Raw genomic sequence first — 23,107 nt, forward strand, 5'->3', positions numbered from 1 at the left:
CGGGTGTTGCGCAAGTGATATCTTTCTTCACGCTTTAAGTGCCTCGTCAGTTTTGAATAAATAAATAAGCCAAAACAAGAAACATAACATTTTTCAATGGCCCAAATAACATAAACAGGTCATCGAGGTACGCATTTAGGGCGACTTGAGACCAAACGTCAAGGACAGCTTACTAAATGTATAATAAAGCGGGGAAAAAAAAAATAAATGAAACTATTTTTTTTTGCGGTAGAGCAAACAAATTTCCATACCGTTATGACGAAAACAAATAACTCACACCCGATCCCATGTCAGTTATTAATTATCGGCTCTAGATCACTAAGAACCGTAATTTAGATGCCATTAATGTATCCTATTGACCTGAAAACGCCAATCTTTTGGTTATATTTAGAAACAATTTCCTTAGAAAGCTTGACATCTGTGGTGAAATATGTTGGTTTGTTTGTTTAAGAAGGTCCGATCCTTTGTTTAAAAGGTTATGGACAGTGCATTTTGATGCAAACGAGTCCTGCAGTTCTGATTGTATTTACACGGTTGATCTCGTGAATTTACATTAGGTTAAATTCCACGGCAAAGATAAGTCTAGTAAGACTGGTAAGTCGCCATGGTGGAGTTTTCCGTTGACTTTGCGGTTGTCTTCTTTTAACGATTTGGTTAACTGAGGTTAATTCGGAAGCCAATTTAAAGCCTCGTAAATTGTCAGTTCATAAGTACAGACCTAGCGGATGCTATTTTCTACGCGAACATAAAATATTGCCACGCAACACGAAGTTGACGAGTGGAAAGTGGTTAATTGATTGGTGTTCTGCTGGCAACAGTCGTAATATGGGAGACTGAATCCCCTGCAAAGACTGTGGAAGAGTGAAAACGCAAAGGTTTCGAACAAAATATGGGGCTGTGTAGAATACAGAGATTTGCAATTTGACTGACGACCCACAGATCCATACTGACAACACGATACAGCTACCGACGAATGGCGAACATGTTGGGCAGTAAAGCAACGGACAGCAGACTGATCAAGGAGTGTTGGAATGTGACATATCCCAGAGCATCTTACATTAGAAGCCAGTCTGAAAAGCCTAATCCCTCTAACCTCCAAGAGTCTCCATATGAAGACAGCAAACGGTCTCATGCCGTGATTCAACTTCCCAAAAACTCAAATGGGCCTCTAACTCAAAAAGACGGAGAGTCAAGTCAAAAGGCAAATTTAATTAACTTTCCTCGCAATTTTTCTGAACTTCAAAATCTTCCAGTACTCGGTGACGACGTCGAACAAGGAAATTTAAAGCTTAGAAAAACAATTTCTTCTGAATCGGTTGGACTTGAAAAGCTGGTTGCTGTAAACATCGGGTCACAGAAAACCCCACCGAAGACCAAACAAGAGCAAAAATGGCTCCCTAATCAAAGTTTAAAGAAGGGGAAAGCGATGCCAAGACGTGCCTCTCTTCCAGCGAGTTACTTGGAAAATTTTCTCTCGGTTAACAATATAAGGAAACGAGCTTTAAGTAATGCTTCAGCCGACTCGGCTGAAGATGGTGCAGTGCCCATGAACGGCGATGGCAGACTTCCTTCGCAAAATTCAACACGTAAAGCAAAAAACGCTTGTCGAAGGAAAGCCAGACGTAATTCGAACGAAGATAATGTAGTTTCAGGCACTGAAGTAACTGAAACAGTATTACCCGCAATTGAGGTACACGAGTCGGTTGAAAAAGAGAGTACAATAGAAGACGACGGATCTCCAAAGCCGATGGTAAGTTATATTTCGTGACACTTATTTTCAGTTACGGTCCACTGTGTACATTCAAAATCGCGTGTCGGCCATTCGAACGATGTCCATTATTCCTGCAGTGATTGAGGACGTCGATTCACGCATTGTTGCAAGCAAAATTACTCTCTTGGATTCGTCGGTGTGCACTGATTGTCAGTTACCGTTCCTATTTTAATCTGCCATCTCAGTCAATTGCATTGCAAACGGTTTGGATACCTTCTGTCTGTGCTAAAGACAGCTGACGAAATCGGACAATGAATATGTGCGACCACAAATATTTCGTTTGCAAAGGTTCTAGAAAGAACCTCTTCTAGGCTTTCTGAGCTATAGCTTTACTTAAGGAAACTTTGATATGTAATATTATTAAATTTGTAAATTGCGCTTGATGGCAGTTTCTTTTACCTTTTCATTCAGATTGATAAGAAAGAACTGTTCTGTCTCGTCAAATAATTAAATCGTTAGTTAATTCTTTATCAGAATGTTTGCAAACGTAATCCACTGCAAAGCAAAGGGCTTCGCTTCAATAGCAAGGACGGGAAAAAGCTATTTTCTGGTGTCTGAGGCACTGTCAGATCGGCGGAAACACTGTAATAAAAGCAACATTTACTTGCATTTTTAGAAAAAACAATTTCCCTGTTTCGATCGAGTCATAGACAGTGAAGGTAAAAAAACGTTATATATAGAAACGGTATATATAGAATATAAAAACGTATATATAGAATCACGAATGGAAGGTTGAGAGTACGAGTAACGAAGCTCTGGGAGGCGAGTATTTTCACAGTTTAAGTTTTTCTCTAACCCGACACAAACTTGAAGAAAAGGTTTCTATTTCTTTTAGAAACCCTGCGTGACTAAAGAAGAAAACCCACTGATTTATTGATATTATCAAATGTAAATTTCCTCTACTGTTCGCTCTAGCAATGATTTAACAAAAGCCTCCAAGCCGAGATTCTTGTCAACTTTTCTTCATAACTCCTGTCTCTTTTCTTACAGCCGATTGAGAGATTTCGCAAGATCGTTCAACTGCTGTGTTTTCTGTTGAAAATGAAGACTTCTATGGACAGGTATGAAAAATGCAAGTAAAATGCAAAATGTCATCTTAATATAAACTTTCTTGCGTGGGTAGGCCCGCACATTTGTAACAGAAATTTAATTAATGGCCAAAAACAGGTGAAACCATACCACTTGAGAACACTCGATCATGATCAAAATGTTCCCTCACTAAAATAAAGAAATTAAAAGGTCTTCCTCACTGCCGACTATATAGCTATTTTCAGTCCTCCCCCGATACGAAGTTTTGCGTAGGTGCTAGTAAAAGATTTTTTTTACTGCCCATTGCCCACGCGTCTGTGTAATGAGGCCTCTCGCCCAGCTCTGACGTTTTTCAATGAAAGATAGGGTTCCCGGATAATAACCAAAGCAAACGGGCGCAATGCTGAATTGTTCAGGCTCTTCACTACTACAATAGGTTAATGATCAAGTTTAAATCGAGTTTAAAGCGAATTTATACACATGCATTATAAACTTCTTTTTCGGAATTTTCAATGAACCCTACCGAGCGTAGGGCTAAAACAAGATCCTATGCCCTCAATTAAGTTCTTAAAGTTAGGACTCGTCATCATTAGTCATCCTAACGGCTTCCTAATAGGTTCCGGTCATTTGTCAAGCAATGTCAAACGTTATTCATGATAATAATTGTTCGGTCTCCTATTAGTAACTTTGTGCAATTTTGTGCGAAATCATTTAAGCTTATAGAGCGTTTTCACTGTCACGCAATAAAAAATAAAATTAAAAACCATTCAGTGGATAAAGTCAAGATATTGTGTTATTACAGAGAATAAATAAAGAAGACAGTTCTCCAAGTTTAAGGTGTGTGCGTTGTCCCAAAGTTGAGATATTCGTCGAAATGTTCCGCGAAAACATTTACAGAGCCTAGCATGGAGCCGCCATGTTAGTGTTCCACTGTGGTACATTAATATGGCTGCCCGAAAATAGTGTTTACATCTGGAACTTACTTTGGCTATCTAGGACACTGATTAACTGCACTGCACCAACAAACATTTAAATCAGCACTTTTCCAAATACTTTAACGTCTTAAATGGCTAAAAATCACGACAAAAATACATATTTTTCGACAAACGCGATCGTAGCTTTATCTCAAGCACCGTCATAACTCTGAAATTCAAAATGCGTTGGCTTCCAAACGATGAACGCTATTGAGCTGAAAAGTTGTCAACAGATGTAAAATTAGTCCCTCTAATGCCTGATGAGGATAAAAACTTTGGTGGCTCTTTAGTTTTGGATTTAAGAATTTGATGACGTCACGTGAAAACGCTCTATTACATGAAAACTTTCAATGTATGACACTATCTCCTGAAAGAGTATATGTCAACTAAATCCTTTGGTTTTCGAATTTCTCGGGTGGACTTGCTCGATTTCAGTTGTCTCAGTAGTACCACAAGGTGCACGCATGCGCACAGCGTATTCTTAGTAAGAATTATCATTTAATGTTTTGTAATTAGTTTGTTTTAGTTAGAAACACGACACCGCCTCGCTAGTCTGCTCTGACTGAACGCAGCATTGTCGGCTAGTGGTGATATGAAGTTTTTATTCCGTCATGTAGGAAATACCGCTCTCAGAACGCATCAAATGTATTTGCCGACCTTGACGAAGAAGCTGTTACCGGGGTGGACGTTGACGGAATGGTGTTCGATCCTAACCACTTTAAAGCAGTACGCGAGGCAAGTCTCAGTTGAACGTTTTAGCAAGCCTTATTTGAGCGCCAAAAATACCTTCTAGTATTACAATACAATGCTTTTGAGTCTTTCCTTGGAAATACGCTATTGTTTATTTCATTTTTTAGAGATCGTTTTACTTTATGTTAGAACAGGTACAACTCAGCCAAGAAGCTATTCATATCCTTTCTTTGAGTCCCGGATCAAGAACGGAAGAGCAGCTTCAAACTGTAAGCAGATTGATCGACGAATGGCGGTTAGGGCCTCTGCAGACTCGACACTTATTAGTTGTCGACAACTATTTGTTATCGACAACTTAAAAACGTAGTGTGTGGAAAGAGTTTGTCGACAACTAATCGACAACTACGTTTTGACCGTTTTTTGCCGTGTGTGGGATTCATTGGTTTAGTTGTCGACAACTATCGAAACGTGACATACAGTTGAGCAGGCTTAGTGAATCCTAGTTCCTAAGCTCTCGCTGGACTGATTTAGGCATCTAATGTGTGGAATGCTCGCATCGGACACAATTAGTTGTCGATAACAAATAATTGTCGACAACTAAGCGTTTAGTCTGTGGAGGCCCTTAGATCGTACCTGCCATTTAACATGAACACAGTTTTAAAACTGTATACATGTCTGTGTGATATCCTCAAAGGAAATATTTTCCACTCCAAAACGGTTTCCTGAGAGATTTTGATTTAGCTATAGCCGTTTCTTTGCGGACAATTGGCTTGGCAAGGAACAACAAGTAACATATTCAAATTAGTTAAGTATCCGCGTCATGTCCAGTATTAACTTTTCTAATCTTCTCATTTGGGTTAGTGGTTGGTATCGTCGAAGTAGCAAGCTTGACAACTAAACGAGATTGATGTAATTAAAACTAGCTGACGAACTACTTTTTGGCAGGGCTCTTAAGGGCTCATTAACCGATCTTTTCGAGCCGTTGCTAAGGAAAATTTATTCTCATATAACCTCATCATTTTTTAGTTAGTTCAGAGTTATTTCATGTGTTTTAGCTTTTTCATGATCAGTAACACTAGTGATGACGCCATCAGGCCACGCCCATGGTCATGTGACTAATACAGAAAAAAATGCAAAGGCTCCCAGGCAAATTACTTTATCGGGATTTTTTTCATTGATTTAATATTTTAATTCAAACCTTCATTACGCTATGCCTCGATTTTGTTTCATTTCTACAAGGTCAGATTTTGAGGGCATTTCAAAATATTGAAAAATTCGTAATTTTCTGAAAAAAGCATGATCTGGAAAAGGGAATACATAGCTATGTTTCCAACATTGGCTTAAATCGAAATTCGTCGGAAAAGGCTCGATTTAATGAAAAACCGCGTTTCCATTAGCATTTAAAGAAACCGGAAGTGCGCCCGATATCTATTGGAAGTTACCCTATCAGCGCGTGCGCAATTTACACTAGCAGCGCACTTTGGTAAGATCAAACAGAGCCACACGGAGTTAGTTTTTCTCTTTCTATGCTCTTGTTTTTCTGTCTTTCTCTTATTTTGTCTTTGCTTGTACTTTTTTTTTTTATACAAAAGCAAACAATTGTCAAATACTTGTGAAATGTTCGTGGCTAGTCTGACGCGGCGTTTCGTCTCGGCCAAGAGACTCTTCAGAGACCTTTAGAGTTCAAAGGCAAACTCGTTGAGCATCACGCCCAAAGTCCCGTTCGCAAATTCTTGATGTTGACAGTCTGGCCCTCTATCGCAGAAGGATTCCCAACCGTACGTTCACGAGTATTTCACAAGTATTTGGCAATTGTTTGCTTTTTTTTTTTACGTTGCATTTTGTGAAACACAAAGAAAGACATCTAAAATGTAAGCGAATTTGCAAGCTTTTGAGTTGTTATTATTTTCCGCGCTCAGGCTGACGTAAGTAACCCGAAATGAAATTTCACCTCCTAGCAACACGCGCGAGCGCGCGCATGAATCGGAATCACCTTAAAATTAAAGGAAGCAGAAAATAATAGTTTACTAAGATAGAAAAGCACTCAAGAGAAACTTATAAACCATAAAGGAATAAGGATGGTTAAGGATAGAGAAGATTAATACGGATTGTAAAAGACGAACTTGACTGAAACATGTAGGCTAAAATTTTTAAGATGCACAAATCTTAACGTAGCTCCTAAATGTGAAGTATGAAACCATTCTGCAAAGTCTTACCTGCTCTGTTAATGTGACTTGGTTCACTCGCGTTTGTATGTAAACTGTATTTTACTCGACGAAAGTAACCTTTTGCATTCGTTCCCAGGCCTTAGTCGCGCTAAAGACCAGCGTTGCTGCTTTTGGCGAGTATCCGCTGAAGATGCAGAGGCGGCTTGTGTCTGGCGGCTGGTATGAAAGGTGAGAAGTAACCTGCAGTTCCTCCGTCAATCAATGTTAAAGACACGCTAGACGTACTTTGTTCATGTGATTGTGTGAAAGCTGAAGTAGAGCATTTCCCAAATCTTTAGAAGTACCTTGTACGTCTTTGGAAGTATCTCAGTTGTTTCTGTTGTCGTTATTGTTGTTTTTATACAATGCCTTCTCCTAACAATTGAAATTGGGGCGGAGAATGGGGGTTGACTGGACAATATAGATATATTGATGGAAATAAGCTAATAGTGCTTAAGAGTGACTTCCTGTAAATACTATGGATAGGTGTGCAAAATGCAAAAATCGAATTCCCTCAAACTTTTTCACAAGAAAGCCCTCTGTAAACTATTTAAGAAAATACAACTTTTAGTTCGTTTGGATTTATATTTTTCAAGTAAAGCGATTTTTTGATTTTCACCTTTGGAGAAGCCCTCGAACTACTGAAAAATGTGCTTCGTATTTGCGACTCGTGTAAGAAAATTAAAGCAAATATCAAAACTATTTCGATATTACACAATTCAGTGACCCTTCCTTTACAAAGTGCCGTTATTAAAATTGGACAAGATTCAAACCTGAATTTTTAAAAAATTTTCAAATTTACCCTCCTAAACAGCATTATCAGAAAGCTCGATTTTGGCCAATTTCAACAGCGAAACTCCCTACCTGGTACATGGATTCCGCTGTAAAGATGGTATTCTATAGAAAGAGTAAGGCTTCCTCTATCGTTCTGTGAAATAAAATTTTTGGGCAACTCAAACTACGAATTTAGACAACCGAAAATATTTACGGTACTCGCTTGAAGTTTATGACCTTTGAACTTACAGTTATCTTCATGAATACAAGAGATAACCTAAACAACAGGTGGAATTTTAGCCTGAATGCGACCCTTTCTCCCATTTAAATGATTTATAGTTATTTTTTATCTTCTGTGGGCAATTTTATCGAAAGTAATATTTTTTTTACGCTGAAAAGGAGTGCTAACTTGTTTATGAGTACGTGCGCATTTGTTTACTGAAGCGGAAATTTGTGAATATTAAATTTATTCTAAGTTCTATTTCGTGTGCTGCAAGGCGTTTCGTGTTCTCATTAAAACAAAATGGTATTGCCAAGTAGAAGGTTTTCTTCTCAGATTTTAAAACAACATATAGTTTTTGACTTACCGTTCACATGCATGGCTTGATTTACTCAGCAGCGTTACACCGGTTGTGATAGCAGTGAGATGGCGTGATGATAATTGACAAGTCACTTTTCGCGAATCGAATTCATCAAAAAATATGTTTCTATAATAGCTTTCTTTGAGACTACTTGATAAAGACTCTTGTGAAATAAGTCTACAAATTTTGAAACTCTCATTGCTGTGAAATAAAAAACCTGGATCTATTTTTATGCCGCGGTCGCGTGATCCTCGAGTGTGGTGTCACATAACAATAACAACTAAAACATGGCCACCTGCGCGCAGTTATCCGCAAATCGTTGGTGGCACGTGCGGTCCTAGTGTTACGAATCCCGCACATGGTCAATGTGTTTTAATTCGAAAATGTGATAAAGGCATTCGAGGTCATTTGAAGGCTATTGGTGTGAGCGATTCTTCTCTGGACGAAGTAAGGCTACTGTTGGCTAGAGCAGGTCAGTGTATTCGTAATTCAATTTTATCTTTGGATCGAAAATATTGTGGAAGATTATCACGAAAATACTGAATGCCACTGTAACAGACAATCACCATGAGGCCCAGTAAGGCGTGATTTCATGATACGCGAAATCAAAATCTAATGGCACTCTTTCAATGTAGCTGACCGTGCAAAAGCGTAATAGTCTCTTAAGTTATATTACGGCCCGGCTATTTACAAGTTTCTCCCACGAAAATGCGGCAGCTGAGTGTAGCCATGCTCCGTTCGATTTGTGAACATCTTGATATTGACGTGGGAAACATCAAAGGACGGCGGAAAGCTCCCTACTTGTCCTTACTTGGAGAGTCTCTCGAGTCATGCGATTGTCACCATAGTCCCTGCTTATGACTGGCCACCATTATTATTGTGACTTATTGACCCGGGAGTACCATTTATTTATAAATTTGAGGAGTGGTTCTAAAGATATTATCCCAATACAGTTTTAGCCTCCCCTAAGAACGCGTCAGAAGCCTCGTTTTTACGTTTTCGTTTGTCTGAGCTGGTAACAAAGTGACCATAACTTTGAATCAAGCTTATACCATTTTGCTTTAAGACAGTCGACCTGATCGTTAACAGTGCAAGATCATTTACTGTTGCGAAAAAATCTCTTGAATTTTGCGGCAGCCGTTTGTGACTCGCTTTCTTAATATAGTGATGTTTACAGTCGTTCAAGAGAATCCTAGCAACAATAAGGACTTAGAAGATATACACGTGCTACATGAAGGTCAGGTGGTATTTTTTGGAAAGTAATCCTCCAGTCCAATCCTCCTTACCGGCATCCAGGTGTCTCGCAATCATGTTCTTAGGCAATTTTGGCCTGTGATAACGCTCAGTAGTATAATTAAATCTCCGGTACGTTAAACTTTCTTTCTGATTCTCTGCTTTGGTTTTGATTCACAAGAGATATTAACATTTCGGAAAAACACCAAACAGATTTCGAGTCGCATGTAAGCCCGACCAGGGGAGAGGGGGGAGGGGGCGTGCAAAAATAAAAAATGACCTCGAATATCTTTGCCACATTATCCAATTTTAACAAATTGAACATGTGCGGGATTCGAAACCCTAGGACCGCACGTGACGCACATGCCACCAACGATTTGAGAATAACTGCAGGTGGCCATTTTTTAGTTGTTATTGTCATGTGATACCACACTCGAGGATCACACGCGGCATAAAAATAGTAGATCCAGGTTCTTCATTTCACCGTAATAAGAGTTTCAAAATTTTGAAGACTTATTTCACAAGAGTCTTTATCAAGTAGTCCCAAAGCATTATGATGTCAAAAGATATAATAAATATATTTTGATGAAATCGATTTGCGAAAATCGATTTGTCAATTATCATCACGCCATCTCACCGCTATCACACCCGGTGTAACGCTGCTGAGTAAATCAAGCCATGCGTGTGAACGGTAAGTCAAAAACTATATGTTGTTTTAAAATCTGAGAAGAAAACCTTCTACTTGACAATACCATTTTGTTTTAATGAGAACACGAAACACCTTGCAGCACACGAAATAGAACATAGATGGAATAAATTTAATATTCACAAATTTCCGCTTCAGTAAACAAATACGCACGTACTCATAAACAAGTTAGCACTCCTTTTCAGCGTAAAAAACATTACTTTCGATAAAATCGCCCACATAAGATAAAGAATGACTACAAATCATTTAAATGGAGGAAAGAGTCGCATTCAGGCTAAACTTTCAACCGTTGTGTAGGTTATCTCTTATATTCATGAAGACAACTTTAAGTTCAAAGGTCATAAACTTCAAGCGAGTACCGTAAATACTTTTCGGTCGTCTAAATTCGCAGTTTAAGTTGCCCAAAAATTTTATTTCACAGAACGATAGAGGAAGCCTTATTCTTTCTATAGAATACCATCTTTACAGCGGAATCCATGTACCAGGTAGGGAGTTTCGCTGTTGAAATTGGCCAAAATCGAGCTTTCTGATAATGCTGTTTAGGAGGGTAAATTTGAAAATTTTTTAAAAATTCAGGTTTGAATCTTTTCCAATTCTAATAACGGTGCTTTGTAAAGGAAGGGTCACTGAATTGTGTAATATCGAAATAGTTTTGATATTTGTGTTAGTTTTCTTACACGAGCCACAAATACGAAGCACATTTTTCAGTAGTTCGAGGGCTTCTCCAAGGGTGAAAATCAAAAAATCGCTTTACTTGAAAAATATAAATCCAAACGAACTAAAAGTTGTATTTTCTTAAATAGTTTCTAGAGGGCTTTCTTGTGAAAAGGTTTGAGGGAATTCGATTTTTGCATTTTGCACACCTATCTGTAGTATTTACAGGAAGTCACTCTTAAGACGTCTTCGACGATTTCTGGTTGGACCATAAGTAACGGGAACTCCTGACTGAGTACTTACATTATGCAAAGAAGTTTAAAAATCCGAGTGTTGCCTGTGCAGCATGCGTAAAACGGGGAAGACGGCGAGGGGAGCGGGTCCGTCCCCCCCCCCCCCCCGCCCCCTATTTACAGGCTACTTCGTGTGTTAAACGCAAAAACAACACAGGCAAATGCAACGACAGCCTTATTATCTCGATATTATTTCTGCATCCGGCCAGCTCTCCATTACATGCTGGGTTCGTAACTGTCAAAGAATTCCATAACCACAGTTGTTTGTGACTGTCAGGTCTGTTTTATTTTCCTTTGGTTACTGCAAAGTTCACCGGCGTTCGTTTTTGATATTCTGCTATTTCGTTTTTAGGTTTGAAGCTAAGAGAGTAATTATACGACAGGGTCACACAGCGGAAAACTTCTATTTCATTCTTTCTGGAACAGGTAAAAGAAAAACCATAATAAACTACTGAAAGAAAACCCGTTTGCACAAAATCGGCTGCATAATATACTAATCATGAAGAAACGTTTAGCTACAACATTGTCAGAGATAATGGCAAGGGGCGGGGGAGGAGGGGGGGGGGGGTTGGGGGCAAATCCGCAGATCAGCTGCAGATCAGTTACGTGTATGTCGCGGAGAGAGTTTAAGTTGTTCCGTAGCCAGTGAGGGTTCTTGATCTCCAGCCAGGCGTCTTTTCTTGACTGAATTATTTTGCTGTTTTGTAGCACTGGTAACGCTACTCGTAAACGATACTGCTACTAGTGAACAGAGAAACACGACTGTCGCAGTTCTAGGCAAAGGAAGCAGTTTTGGGGTATGTAACGACTTCTTTTCTCTTTTTGTTTTCTCTTCTCACTCAGTAATCCGTGAAGCTCACAAGGGTATCTGGTTAGCCCACCATTCATTCTCCCAACTGGAAGGCCAAGGTTTTCTGTCGGATTGTTCTTCCCTAGCTATGGCCTCTCGCTTTTGTACCCTATGCGACTCCTTGTGGCGTCTAAATGACAACGCATAATCAACGCGTTATGACAAGTGAAGACGCTTTTTGCGTAAATTAGCAAAGCTTACATCAGGTTTCCAGTAGATTGTTTAGTGTATGAGCACAGTCCTGTGAAGAACTTAAGGACTTGAAAATGTACTTTGTGATCTTGAAATTAAAAAGAAATTTTATTGAATCGATGACGCAATGTGTTTATTGAAATTATTTTTACTTCTCACAGGAATTGGCATTGCTTCACCACAAAACTCGAAGTGCAACAGTTTTGTGCAAAGATGAAGTCTCTCTTCTAGCTGTTTGCAGGGAGGTAGGTTCGCCACTAAGCACCAATTATCATACTCAGCGCTATTTCGATTCTCAGTGTTTGATGGAGGGTAAACTCAAAGCTTGTATTGCAGCGCCAGCAGGTTCACCTGTCTCTTCTCATCATTCTCTGCGCGCCATATCTTTCTCTCTCCCTCTCTGCACCTCCAACCGAATATCACACACATTGTGGACAGCCGAAGAATTCAGACCATATCTGATGAGCAGAGGTCCATAAATCAATACTGCCTTTTCCTTGGGTTTTAACAGGGAAATCTGATAACTTTCCAGTATGTTGGCACCCCATGCATAGATTGTGTCTTTGGATGTATCTCCACTGATGACTAACAACTTCAAACCTAAAATTTCATTCTAGTACAAACGGCATGGTACACGGTATGTACCATTTTGGACTGGGAGCAGAGATAAGAGAGCCGAGAGAGCAGTTGATACTCTGAGTATTTTTTTCTATATAAATCTTCCCTTTCTTGTTTCTTGCAGGATTTCCGTGATATTTTTATGAGTTACGAGGACGGTAGAGAGCCCGAACATATCCGCTTTTTACGGTGAGAAAGCTCAAGTTTATAGTTAAAAACTCAAACTCAGGACTGTTTTAGCAAACTGACAAGATCGCACATATTCTAATTTCCCGTTGCAGAAGTGTCCCTTATTTGAAAGATCTTCCGCTAGACGATTTAACTACCAAGCACGATGTCTGTATATTTCATTACTTCAGGTAACGAAAAGCCGCATTATTTAACATCCATTACTTCCATTTGTCGCTTAACTACTGTCAATTGAAAGAGAATGTTTAACAGCTAAAATGGTTTTTCTACTTTCGACTGTGATGGATGGCACTTTCATCTAAAGGGGTAACAAAATTAAGACTTCCAGTGGCCGATGTGTCTTCAATGATAAATTTGTAATACCAGTCTATGGCAGAAGATGCATGTGAAACTGCCTGAAATTTACAGGTTGTTTACCGGTTATTACAGGTTACAGGTTATTTACAGGTTAAACGAACGCGTTGGTATGTGAGAGTAATCGCCTTTTTTTGTTGCGCATGCTGACATTTCGAGTGCTGGAATAAGATGACCGCCCGTTTAATAGGTCATTTTTGAGTTACTTTGTGCCTCTATTTCAAACTGAGTCCTCGTGCAAAACCTTTCATGTGAAAATGAGTTTGATTTGCATGAAAATGAACCCGTAGGAGAAACGCATTTTCATATGAATGGTTTCGCACGGAGACTCACGACAAAGAGGCAAAAGCCAACTCGGAAATGGCCTATTAGATGGTTTTTAACCAAGAGCGCCTTCTGGCTAAACGCCAAAAATGCTTAGTCGAGAGATTGTAATCAAAAAAAAAAAAAAAAATCTGCGGCTACCTGACTAGAGATTTGTTACGTAAACGTTTTCTTGGTGTAATTTCATTTTCTTCTTGTACTTCAGACGAGGCGTGGTTATAGTGAAAGAAAGCAAGACGAAGTGGATCTACGTGGTAAAAACGGTACGTATATATAAGCCAATGAAATATGTCATCATTTGATGCATTTTGGGTAAAATACATGTTAGAGGATCTCAATGCGGTTAACCGTTAGCCGGGGGGCCAAAAATGTAAAAGTTAGGCGTAAAATAGACCAATTTCGGTATATTAAAATTCAGCCTAAAACAATAGACCTCAGCACGAGGCTCTGGGGAATAACAACAGAGTTTGTGGGGTTTATTCCCCAGAGTCTCGTGCTGAGGTCCATTGTTTTAGGCTGAATTTTAATATATCGAAATTGGTCTATTGCAACATTTTTAACGTTAGCCGTAAAAAAAATATATTAACTGTAAAAGAGAAACCAGAAACTGCAAGAGACCGCCTACGATAAATGCTGCCAACGTAGGATGTACAAGAGATCTGATCAGCCAAAAAAATGTATAAAGACAAACAATAGATTGCAAGGCTGATACTACGTGAAAAACGTTTCGAGACACCAACATGACAAGAACTGATAAACAGGATCGCAACAATGAACAACTGTTTTGTCCCTTTTGGGACTCGTCGGCACTGTGTAGCGAAGATATGTAACGCCAGCCCAACAGCCAATCGTGACACTTTGTCTCCTTGCGCCCCAAAACACGTGATTTGGCAACGCGTTTTTTGGGGCGCGAGTGAGTTCAAAGTACGGAGCTTGATACAGTGAACGGGCGCAGAAGAGTGTAACAGGCCCTTCATCGACTTAAAATTTTTCCGTGTATATTTAGTCGTTGCTTTTGTTATTTTTTTTGTAAGCAGAACATTGAGTTTCCTAAGCTTGTGATAAACATTTATCATCTCCTTCATTCCCAGGGTTCTTGCCTAGTTTTAACTCACCTATCCAAAAAGACGGCGAAGCTTAACCGATCAGCGGTTAGTCCAGATAGACAGAAAGCAGTTCTTCCCGTGATTCCCGTCGACGAGGCAGATAGGAGAAAAGCGCTGTACACAGGTATCGTGGAGATCTTTTGCATGGCGAAGATTTCTGGTTTTTAGAATCCAGCAGAGTCTTATAGTTTCGCTTTTTGATTTTATGTTGCTGAGCTCTCAGCTTGTTTTTATCAAGAAAAGGTTGCATGTTAGAGAGCATTTTCGTGAATGACCGGTAAATGTGAAATGGTTAGTTTTTTTTATCGTGAATCGTGATTTTTTAATTGTAATTTCCCTTATTTTTGACACCCGTCATTACGTAATAAAACATGCATAACCGTGAAAGCCAGTCTGTTCGATCCCTTCAGTTAAAGTAATCTTTTGTGGAGCACGGTTTTCTTTTTTCTGCTTGAGCAAGAGTCCAACAAGATTGTGGTACCTTCACAACGTTTTAGTGTCATCTGGGTCTAACACTATTTGAATCTCGTGAAATAGAAAGTCTTAAACTTCTTCTTGAAGGAATTTTCGTTGGTTGCAGAATTTGAATCAATAGGCGAAGCATTCCATAAATTTGATATTCTTACAAAAAAAAAAAATCCTGAAAAGAGATGTTAGCATTATTCAAAAAACTTCCAGATGAACTACGGCGCGAACGCCCAGTAAGTAGTGATATTCGAATTAATTACGTTTTAACAAGCTAGCTGCTTGTTTACAGAGAAGAAAGCTTCTGCGCGACAATTGAAACAATAAAAACAAAGGTGAACTAAATGAAACGATCATCACAGAATGTAAAAGGCAGTCAAACGACATCGATAACAGGTATCTTATTGTCGTGGGTTTTGTCTACTGCAGGTGTCTATTGTCATTTGTCTACAGAAGGTATCTTTCCCTTGTTTCCCCTGGCATATTTACTGTCATATTCGATGTGCCATGAAAAATTAAAGAAAAGTTAACTTGTCAATCCAATTATCGGCCACACAAGCATTTTGATCAAAATTAGTCTAATTCAGGACTTAAATTTACGCAGAAAAACGAAACAATCATAAACGTTCAGTAAGATAAAGGCCGGAATCACAAGTTTTGAATATACGTTGTCGAAGAATTTCTGTATTTGTGGTTTTTACAACATCAGAATTTCTAAGTACAAATTCGTTTTACATTTTTGGATTATAGCGCTTAATTTATGTCTAAATTTAATTACCGGTACGTGGGAAAACTAAACCTTTATCCTTCCTGCTACATTTACTTGTAAGATGGCAACGGATCAGTCCTAGAAAAGTTCTAATCGGTAGCGCTCGTTAAAATCTCCTACCGCCCTATTACACTGTCTTGTAAATGTAAATGAAATGTTATGGACAAAATCTCCAGAAATTATAGAAAAAACTCTCAAAATGATGTTCTCATCATTAACCTTGATAGTAAATTTACTTTACGCCCACACCGCTATTTATTTAAAGTCAATTGTTAATAATATCGTACCTCAAGGAAACTCGTTGACATGCACACACCACGCCATTTTAATATTTTATGAGCAAACATGTGAACATGCATAAACATCTCTTGCTAACTTAACATAGGTCTTTCTACAATTTTAGCTGTGTTTAGATTTCGTTTATGGTACAAATTAGGGTGGTCATCTAAAGCAAAGGCGAAGTTTAATTTTAAAGTTGTCCTTAAAAGGACTAGACTTGGGCAAGGTCAGTAACAACATCTGGTCTGGCTCTGATGACCGTTGATATCGAGGTGGTCACAGCGGCGGGATTTGTTCCACCTCACGTTTGAGCCTAAGAAGGTAAAAACATAAGATTAAAAGATGTTCTCATACGAGCATTGTTTCATTCCATTCGGGATTTCACCTAGTTGTATAGATTGTTCCTTATGGATCGTTATTATATGTCTGTCTCACAAGGACTGGGAACTACCGAATTCACGAATTTGATTTGCTGAAATCGATATAAACCGCAGTCTAGATTCTCCGATCTAGACCAGCATCTCGACCGATTACATTATGCCGTGAAAAAGTCGCAAACTAAAAACAAAAATATTGACTATTTTCTTCCAAACTCTTAGTTCCAGAAAATATTCATTTATGGAAGTTCCAAGCCTGATGAGAAAATAAAGTAAAGAGGATGAGCAAACTTTGGCAGATTTAAGTTCAGCTCATCGCCGTTTGTAAGCAAAATGTCAGCTAGTAGAAAGCAGTTTTATTGAACGAATTAATTTTTTCTTGTTTGCCATATGATAACAATCTTATTATTAGTCGGTCGCTTAGTCGGTCTGTATGGGAGAATCTTGACCTCGGTCGTGTGTACAGACCTCGCTGCATTCGGTCTGTACTCACAACCTGATCTCCTGTTCAGTTGTTAAGAGCTAAATATTTACTGTTGAATTTACTGTTGATATTCACTGTCGATCCTTTCACGTCCTAACAACACAGTTTTCCCAAATTGAAGCTAACTGGGCAATGAATTAGGTTCTTTATCAAGCGATCAAACTTTTTCTTTTAAGTGTTCCTACCGTTTGACAGAAGCGCTCGTCGTTTTCTTGAGGGCGGCGCTGATTATGAGTACAAACAGTGAGATTCACAGAATTCCTTCTGTTGTTCCGCTGTCTTGTTCCTAGTGGGCAATTGTCACGAGAATGAACTACCGGCTGACGTGTCGGCTGAAAAATTGTAACAACTCTGGCCACGATCTTAGCAATGTAGTACTGTGCTCCAAACCTCAGCAGGACCAATATGAACAAGAAAGCAACTGTGACAATGATCAACATATTGATGCTATTCACCTCCATTATGAAGTGAGGTAAAATAACGACGACGATGAAGACGTGGTCTGTCGACGTCACGCAGACTTTGAGAAGACCGCCACTTTTATCCCCAGAAATGCGCCAATCACAGATCCAAGTTTTGTCCATCCCATTGGACGAAAGGCGTTTTGCCACCCGCTAAAAAATGCATATCGGCATAATCACATGCAGATGAAAAAAGTCGATCACCTGCAAAACGTTTCCTTTTGATTTCTTTTGATTCGTAGCTCAATCTGAATCTTAGCCAAAAGAACAACGTTGAATGGTGTGACGAAACTGACACCTGTTAGAGCTTACTTCTAAAAGATGTAGGCGCGTGAAGCCTTTGTAGTATTACAAGCTTTGTGTTTTGATATTCCAAACAGGTTTTATCAACTTCAGGTACTTCTTCAACTGGCAGCTGCTAATTTAGACACCAAACATAACCTATCTTAAGGCGCTAGGCAGGCGGTATTTTAAGTCTACGTATTCTATGTATAATCAAATTTGTCGTTTTGTTTGCGTCAGACCCGCATAGTAAAACTTGTATATTGTTGTAAACAACGAATGTTTAAGCAATAGAAAACTTTTTCCGTGTTTACATAGCCTCATCTAAACACGAGGAGGGATCGGAGAATTGGAGACAGTTATGCAAACTCGAGACGTAGTCGAGGGTTTGCATAACTTTCGAGAATTCTCCCAACCCCCGAGCATTTAGATGAGGCTATGTAAACACGGAAAAAGTGCTCTATTGCTTTTATAAAATAATTCTCAAACATACGCGCGAATCTAACTCGTCACAACCGTATTTTCATACTCCCATCTAAACACGCCTATCGACCAATGGGAGCGCGCGCAATAGCTCAGTTATTTTATAAATTGCTGTAACAAACGGTTTTAAATTTTGTTTTTTAACATCTGTTAAAACACGTATGCGTTCGAAATTTTTAGCAAATATACAGCCATTATGATAAGTAAGGATTCCTCAAAATTACAGTTTCATAGAAATGTAAGGAAATATTTACCAGATGGTTGTCCTCAACGTTCGCTGTACCTCACAATCAATGAGTGATAGTTTCGGGTTGTGCTTGTTCAGTTATCGCTTATTATCGATTGCTGTGCTTTCACGGGTATTTACCGGTAATTAATCTTGGGTGAAACAAAACTGTTTCGACAAAGCACCCAGAGTATTCGCCATTTATTTTAACAGTAAACCAATCCAATTATGTCAACAGGTTTATTTTTTGTCTTTTCAGCTGCTGGTGATCGTGTCAGACCCATTTTGTGGTCTCCAGACATAAAACGACCCAAGACAGAACCTTCATTGTCTTCAAAGCATAACCACGACTTATCACTACCCGCGTTAGTCGGTGAACCAGAGAAATTTAAGGTGGGGGTTTAACCTAAATTGTAGGAGATAGCTGATTCAATTTCTTATTCATTTCCTCTTTCAATTAGTTCTTACCTGCATTTATCTTCAATCCTCAGAAAACAGCTAAAAACGTGACTTGGATGGGACGAATGAGCGCCATTTCTCGAGAAGGTAGCTAGGGCTGTTTTAAGTCTAGACGTACTTTGTTTCTCCGCTATCAGGGAAAAATTGTTGTGTCGTAATGTGAGCTAGAGAGAATCTTCAGGAACGAGAGGCACTGTGAAACAAGTAGAGTGTCTTGCTCAAGAGGTTTAAATCCAGTGATCCCGGCCATGATTTGAACAGAAACCGGCCGCCACTATGGACCATCAAGTCAGCAAGCCTCCAACAGCAAAAAATGAGCAAACAAATACAATTATTTGAGAATGATCAGTTCTGAGAGAAACACACAGACGGTGATTTAGCACTGTGTTTATCTAAAACATACTGCAATGAAACGATGGCTAATGATCGTTTTGTTTTTCTCGTCATGCAGCCAGAGACATGGAAGAGCATCGAGAAAAGATCGAAAGATTGCATAAACGAATCAGTAACGTGGATAATCCCAGGAACAAGACTCCTTCGGTAAGTCGTCAGAACGGGCAGTCACAGCTCTTTGCTGCCAGAAAAAAATGATATGAAAATTACCCCTCATGACATACTGGTAAATACTCTATCAGTGTCACTTGTACGCCAAAGATTTTCAATTACATCGTAAGTTGAATAGGGGGTGGGGGGGGGGGGGGGGGGAGGGAGGGAGGGTGTACTTGATACAAATACAAAATGATAGTAAAAATGCCCCACTTGTCTTTACATTGCATTTAGTTCAGTTCTTGGACAAAGACCGCCAAACCATACACTTCATTAACTCAGATAACGTTTTGATCCACGAAATTAGTACATTGCCACAGCAGTACTGTGTTATCAATGTTATCAAAATTAAAAAAACAAACTATATACAATTAAAATTGGAACAATTGAGTGAACAGGTAGAATTGGAGTGATTAAAGCTATTCCGCTAGTGGCTTCAGATATGTGCGGACGACACCGGAATTATACAAGTACATGCACTTTGTAGCCATTACATTCGCTCCCCTTTATTGCCAGTCGGGTGCAACCTACGTAGGCTCAATGTTTGACATAAAATTACAATTTCAGAGCGATAAGAACAGAACCGAAACACCGGAAGGGGAACAAGTGGTAGTACAGATAGAGTTACTGAAGCCCAAAGACCAGTTTGTAAGTTATTCTTGTTTTACTTCACTATGGATACAATATGACGTCACAACAGCTAACTTCAACTTCCTTTTCTTCTCCAGGGTCTTTCAATGCTTCTCTTCGACAATACTGCTGTTAAATGCCACTTGGTATGTACCAGTGATCAAATTATCTACCCCGCTAGACGCTGTCAGATTGGAACTAACATAAAATAAAATCAATAGTAGTTTGCATTTGGGTTTGAAAGAAAACGGGAAAATACGGTTTTTGGTAACAATAACCTGATTTTATCTTCATAATCATTGCATGGTAAATATTGGGGCGGAGCTTCGGCCGTTTGCGTCGTCGTCGTCATAAACGATTAACTTTCTGAACAAATATGGATGTATTTATTTATATATTTTTTGTGTTTGTGTGATTTCAGGTTAGTAATGGCGCCGAGTGTGTGTTGATCAAGAAAAGCTGGTTTCTTAAGCACGCTAACGAAGCAACTCTTCGCAAACTTAGGAATCAGGTAACGAGTGGCATATAATTGTTTTTGTCCCCGTAGGGTTTTTGCCCAGGGGCCAAAACCCGAGGAGGCATCAATAGTACCCCGGTGTATAAAGACGTAATGGTATATTGGTAGTATTGTCTGTAGTATGGGAATCGATCCCGATTTGAAGAAACTAGGCGCGCACGGTGGTCCCGGTTAATATACTCCAAGCATGACGATTTTACCGCTATCAAGTAAATTCGCTTCGAAATTAATGGCGGAGATTCTGCTATAGAACAAGTTGGAAACGATTTCAAAGATCCTGAGGATGGGTTTTGGGACAAAAACAACTTAGAAGGTATCGTAAGTAATTCTGAAGTACCGGTAAATCTCGATGTTCGAGGCGAGTGTCGCTTCGCTCGTGTTCAGTTGTAACTAAAATACCCTTCCGATCGCCACCTCTACCTTTGGCATGTCGTTTATTTGGATGGGATATTTGCGGTGAGTAATCTTACGTGGCGTAGAGCTCATGTCACGGCTGGGCGACTTGACAGGAATCCAAAGGGGTAAACGTAAAAGTTTTGTAGCGTTTTCGTTGAGGACAAAGAATTTGACTCTAATTTGCATATATATAGGTGACAGTAACGCGATACTGTTAATAACCTGAGTATCAAGCCTTTCTTAGCATGAGGGTAGGGGTAGGGGGGAATTGCAGAGGAAGGCCTTTTCTTTGCTGGGTGCTTCCTCCTTCTACCTCGCGAGTGAGAAAAGTCTGATACTCAGGCTATTCTGTTAACGTCTCAGAAAAAAATCGTGACCGAAGAGCAAGTTGGAGATGATTTTCTGGAAAAAATGGTTTGTTTCATCATCAAATTCAAACAGCAGTGTGGTTTGACATGATATGACCTTTTTTTTCTTAAGCTCTACTGAGTGAAATTTTTGTGACAGAAATCAGGATTAGTTCCATGAAGGAAACAATTTTTTTTTTTTTAGAAAGTACTTTCTGCGTCCTTTCAAACGAAAACTCACGGTTATCTATAATGGAGTGAGTCAAATACAAAGTGTTAGTTTAGTTTACTTAGTTGAATGTTCGGATAATAACCACGATAAGATGCCCAAGTTATAGGAACATTATGAGTGGTATAGTTTGCAAAAAAAAAAAAAGACATATAGAAGTTTTAGTTCATACAATAATGTTTAATTGTTGTAGAAATAAACGAAAGCGGGGGCAGCTTTAGTGAAAACTATTACTAGTTTTATTTCAGAAAGTCCCAACCAAGTCCGCACTGTGCAATGGGATCATGTTTATTCCTTGAATTATACGCATGTGTCAACACTACACCACAGTAATAAACTTTCTGCTGCTTCGCAGAGAGCTCTATCAAAAATTTCTTGAAAGAAAATGTTTTTCGCCATCTCTAACAAAAATGTTGACTAGATGTTATGTGGTGAAAAACAATAAAACAGGCTTTTTCTACCTTTTGACAAAAAAACATGGGTTTTTGACCAATCAGAGCGCGCGCAGGGTCCTATCTATATTAGAAAAGGTTTTGCACGAGGAGCAGAGGCACACGGTAAACTCGGAAATGGCCATTTAAAATGTAAAAAACTCTGAATCTAGCGTATTGATATCTATTTAGACTTACCAGTTGTTTTTTTAATTTCTGGTCGCATGCAGATTCCTCCATATCCAAGCCAAGCTACACTGGAACAGAAAATGCAAGATCAAGCCAACTGGGACTCGTTCAGGACACAAACCATTAATACTCTTCTAGATACACTTCACTTATGACACATCATCACTTGTTATATGAAGGGCTGTATGAATTAGAACTAATTTAATAATTGGCTGAAAAAATTGAGAACAAACAGAGTATACGGATTAACTGTCGAGTTTTTAAATAAGACAGGTCGTTCTTCGTAAACTTATAACTGGGAAGACAAGCATAAGTCTTTAACATCTGTTACATATATGAAACCGAATACCATATATTAATACTCGTTGTTAAAACGTTTATTGACTTAGTTCCCGCCCTGTTTCCCACCGCAGGAAAAAGACCCAGGTTACGTGGTTGACATAGCTTGTCGAGTTTTCAAGAACAGGAATAAATGTTCGAATACTTTATGATTTTGACCTGTGTTTCAAAGCTGTTCAAGCTTGTTGAGAAACCCGCTTGGTGCAAACACCTTAAACTGTCTTTCTTAACTGACATGGTTATGTAACACACGAATGCATTGGAGGTTAGTGGTATTGATTTATACTAAAATAAATGCGTCAAAGTACAAGGTAAATATCTCCGACTCGCGAGGCCAGGCAGCGTTGAATTTAGATTGGTATAAAAAATAGTCAATTAACCAATTAAATTTTTACGAGTACCAAACATAGTATTTTAATATTGACAATATAAAATTTTCGAACGCATGCGCTGTACAACGCATTGATAGTGAGATGTGTACAAATGTATATAAAAACAACTATTTTCAAGTTAACAGATTTTCCGTTTATTTATTTTTAAACTATGAATTCAATGTTAAAGTTATGGGAGATCTACGTACCTATGGTTATATTTATGTTTCTACATGCAATAAAAAGGAGTATTTTAAACTACTCGTATCATTGTAATACTTC

At 38.9% G+C, this 23,107-nt stretch overlaps 1 protein-coding gene across 1 annotated transcript; it reads left to right on the forward strand.

Moving 5' to 3' along the window:
• Positions 1-454: 454 nt before the first annotated feature.
• LOC110042947 (uncharacterized) lies at positions 455-23,086 on the forward strand. Its single transcript, XM_089273103.1, has 19 exons — positions 455-1,750; positions 2,762-2,832; positions 4,392-4,509; positions 4,659-4,733; positions 6,769-6,860; positions 11,265-11,338; positions 11,621-11,709; positions 12,116-12,199; positions 12,697-12,761; positions 12,854-12,931; positions 13,645-13,702; positions 14,531-14,669; positions 18,631-18,764; positions 18,863-18,917; positions 19,282-19,370; positions 19,944-20,024; positions 20,105-20,152; positions 20,428-20,517; positions 22,157-23,086. The coding sequence occupies exons 1-19, from the start codon at positions 974-976 to the stop codon at positions 22,268-22,270; spliced, it is 2,331 nt and encodes a 776-aa protein (XP_089129229.1). The 5' UTR covers positions 455-973; the 3' UTR covers positions 22,271-23,086.
• The last annotated feature ends 21 nt before the right edge of the window (positions 23,087-23,107 follow it).

This window comes from Orbicella faveolata, unplaced genomic scaffold (genome assembly GCF_042242905.1).
Source record: "Orbicella faveolata isolate gen_17 unplaced genomic scaffold, um_ofav_v1 contig_35, whole genome shotgun sequence".
Classification (NCBI taxonomy): domain Eukaryota; kingdom Metazoa; phylum Cnidaria; class Anthozoa; order Scleractinia; family Merulinidae; genus Orbicella; species Orbicella faveolata.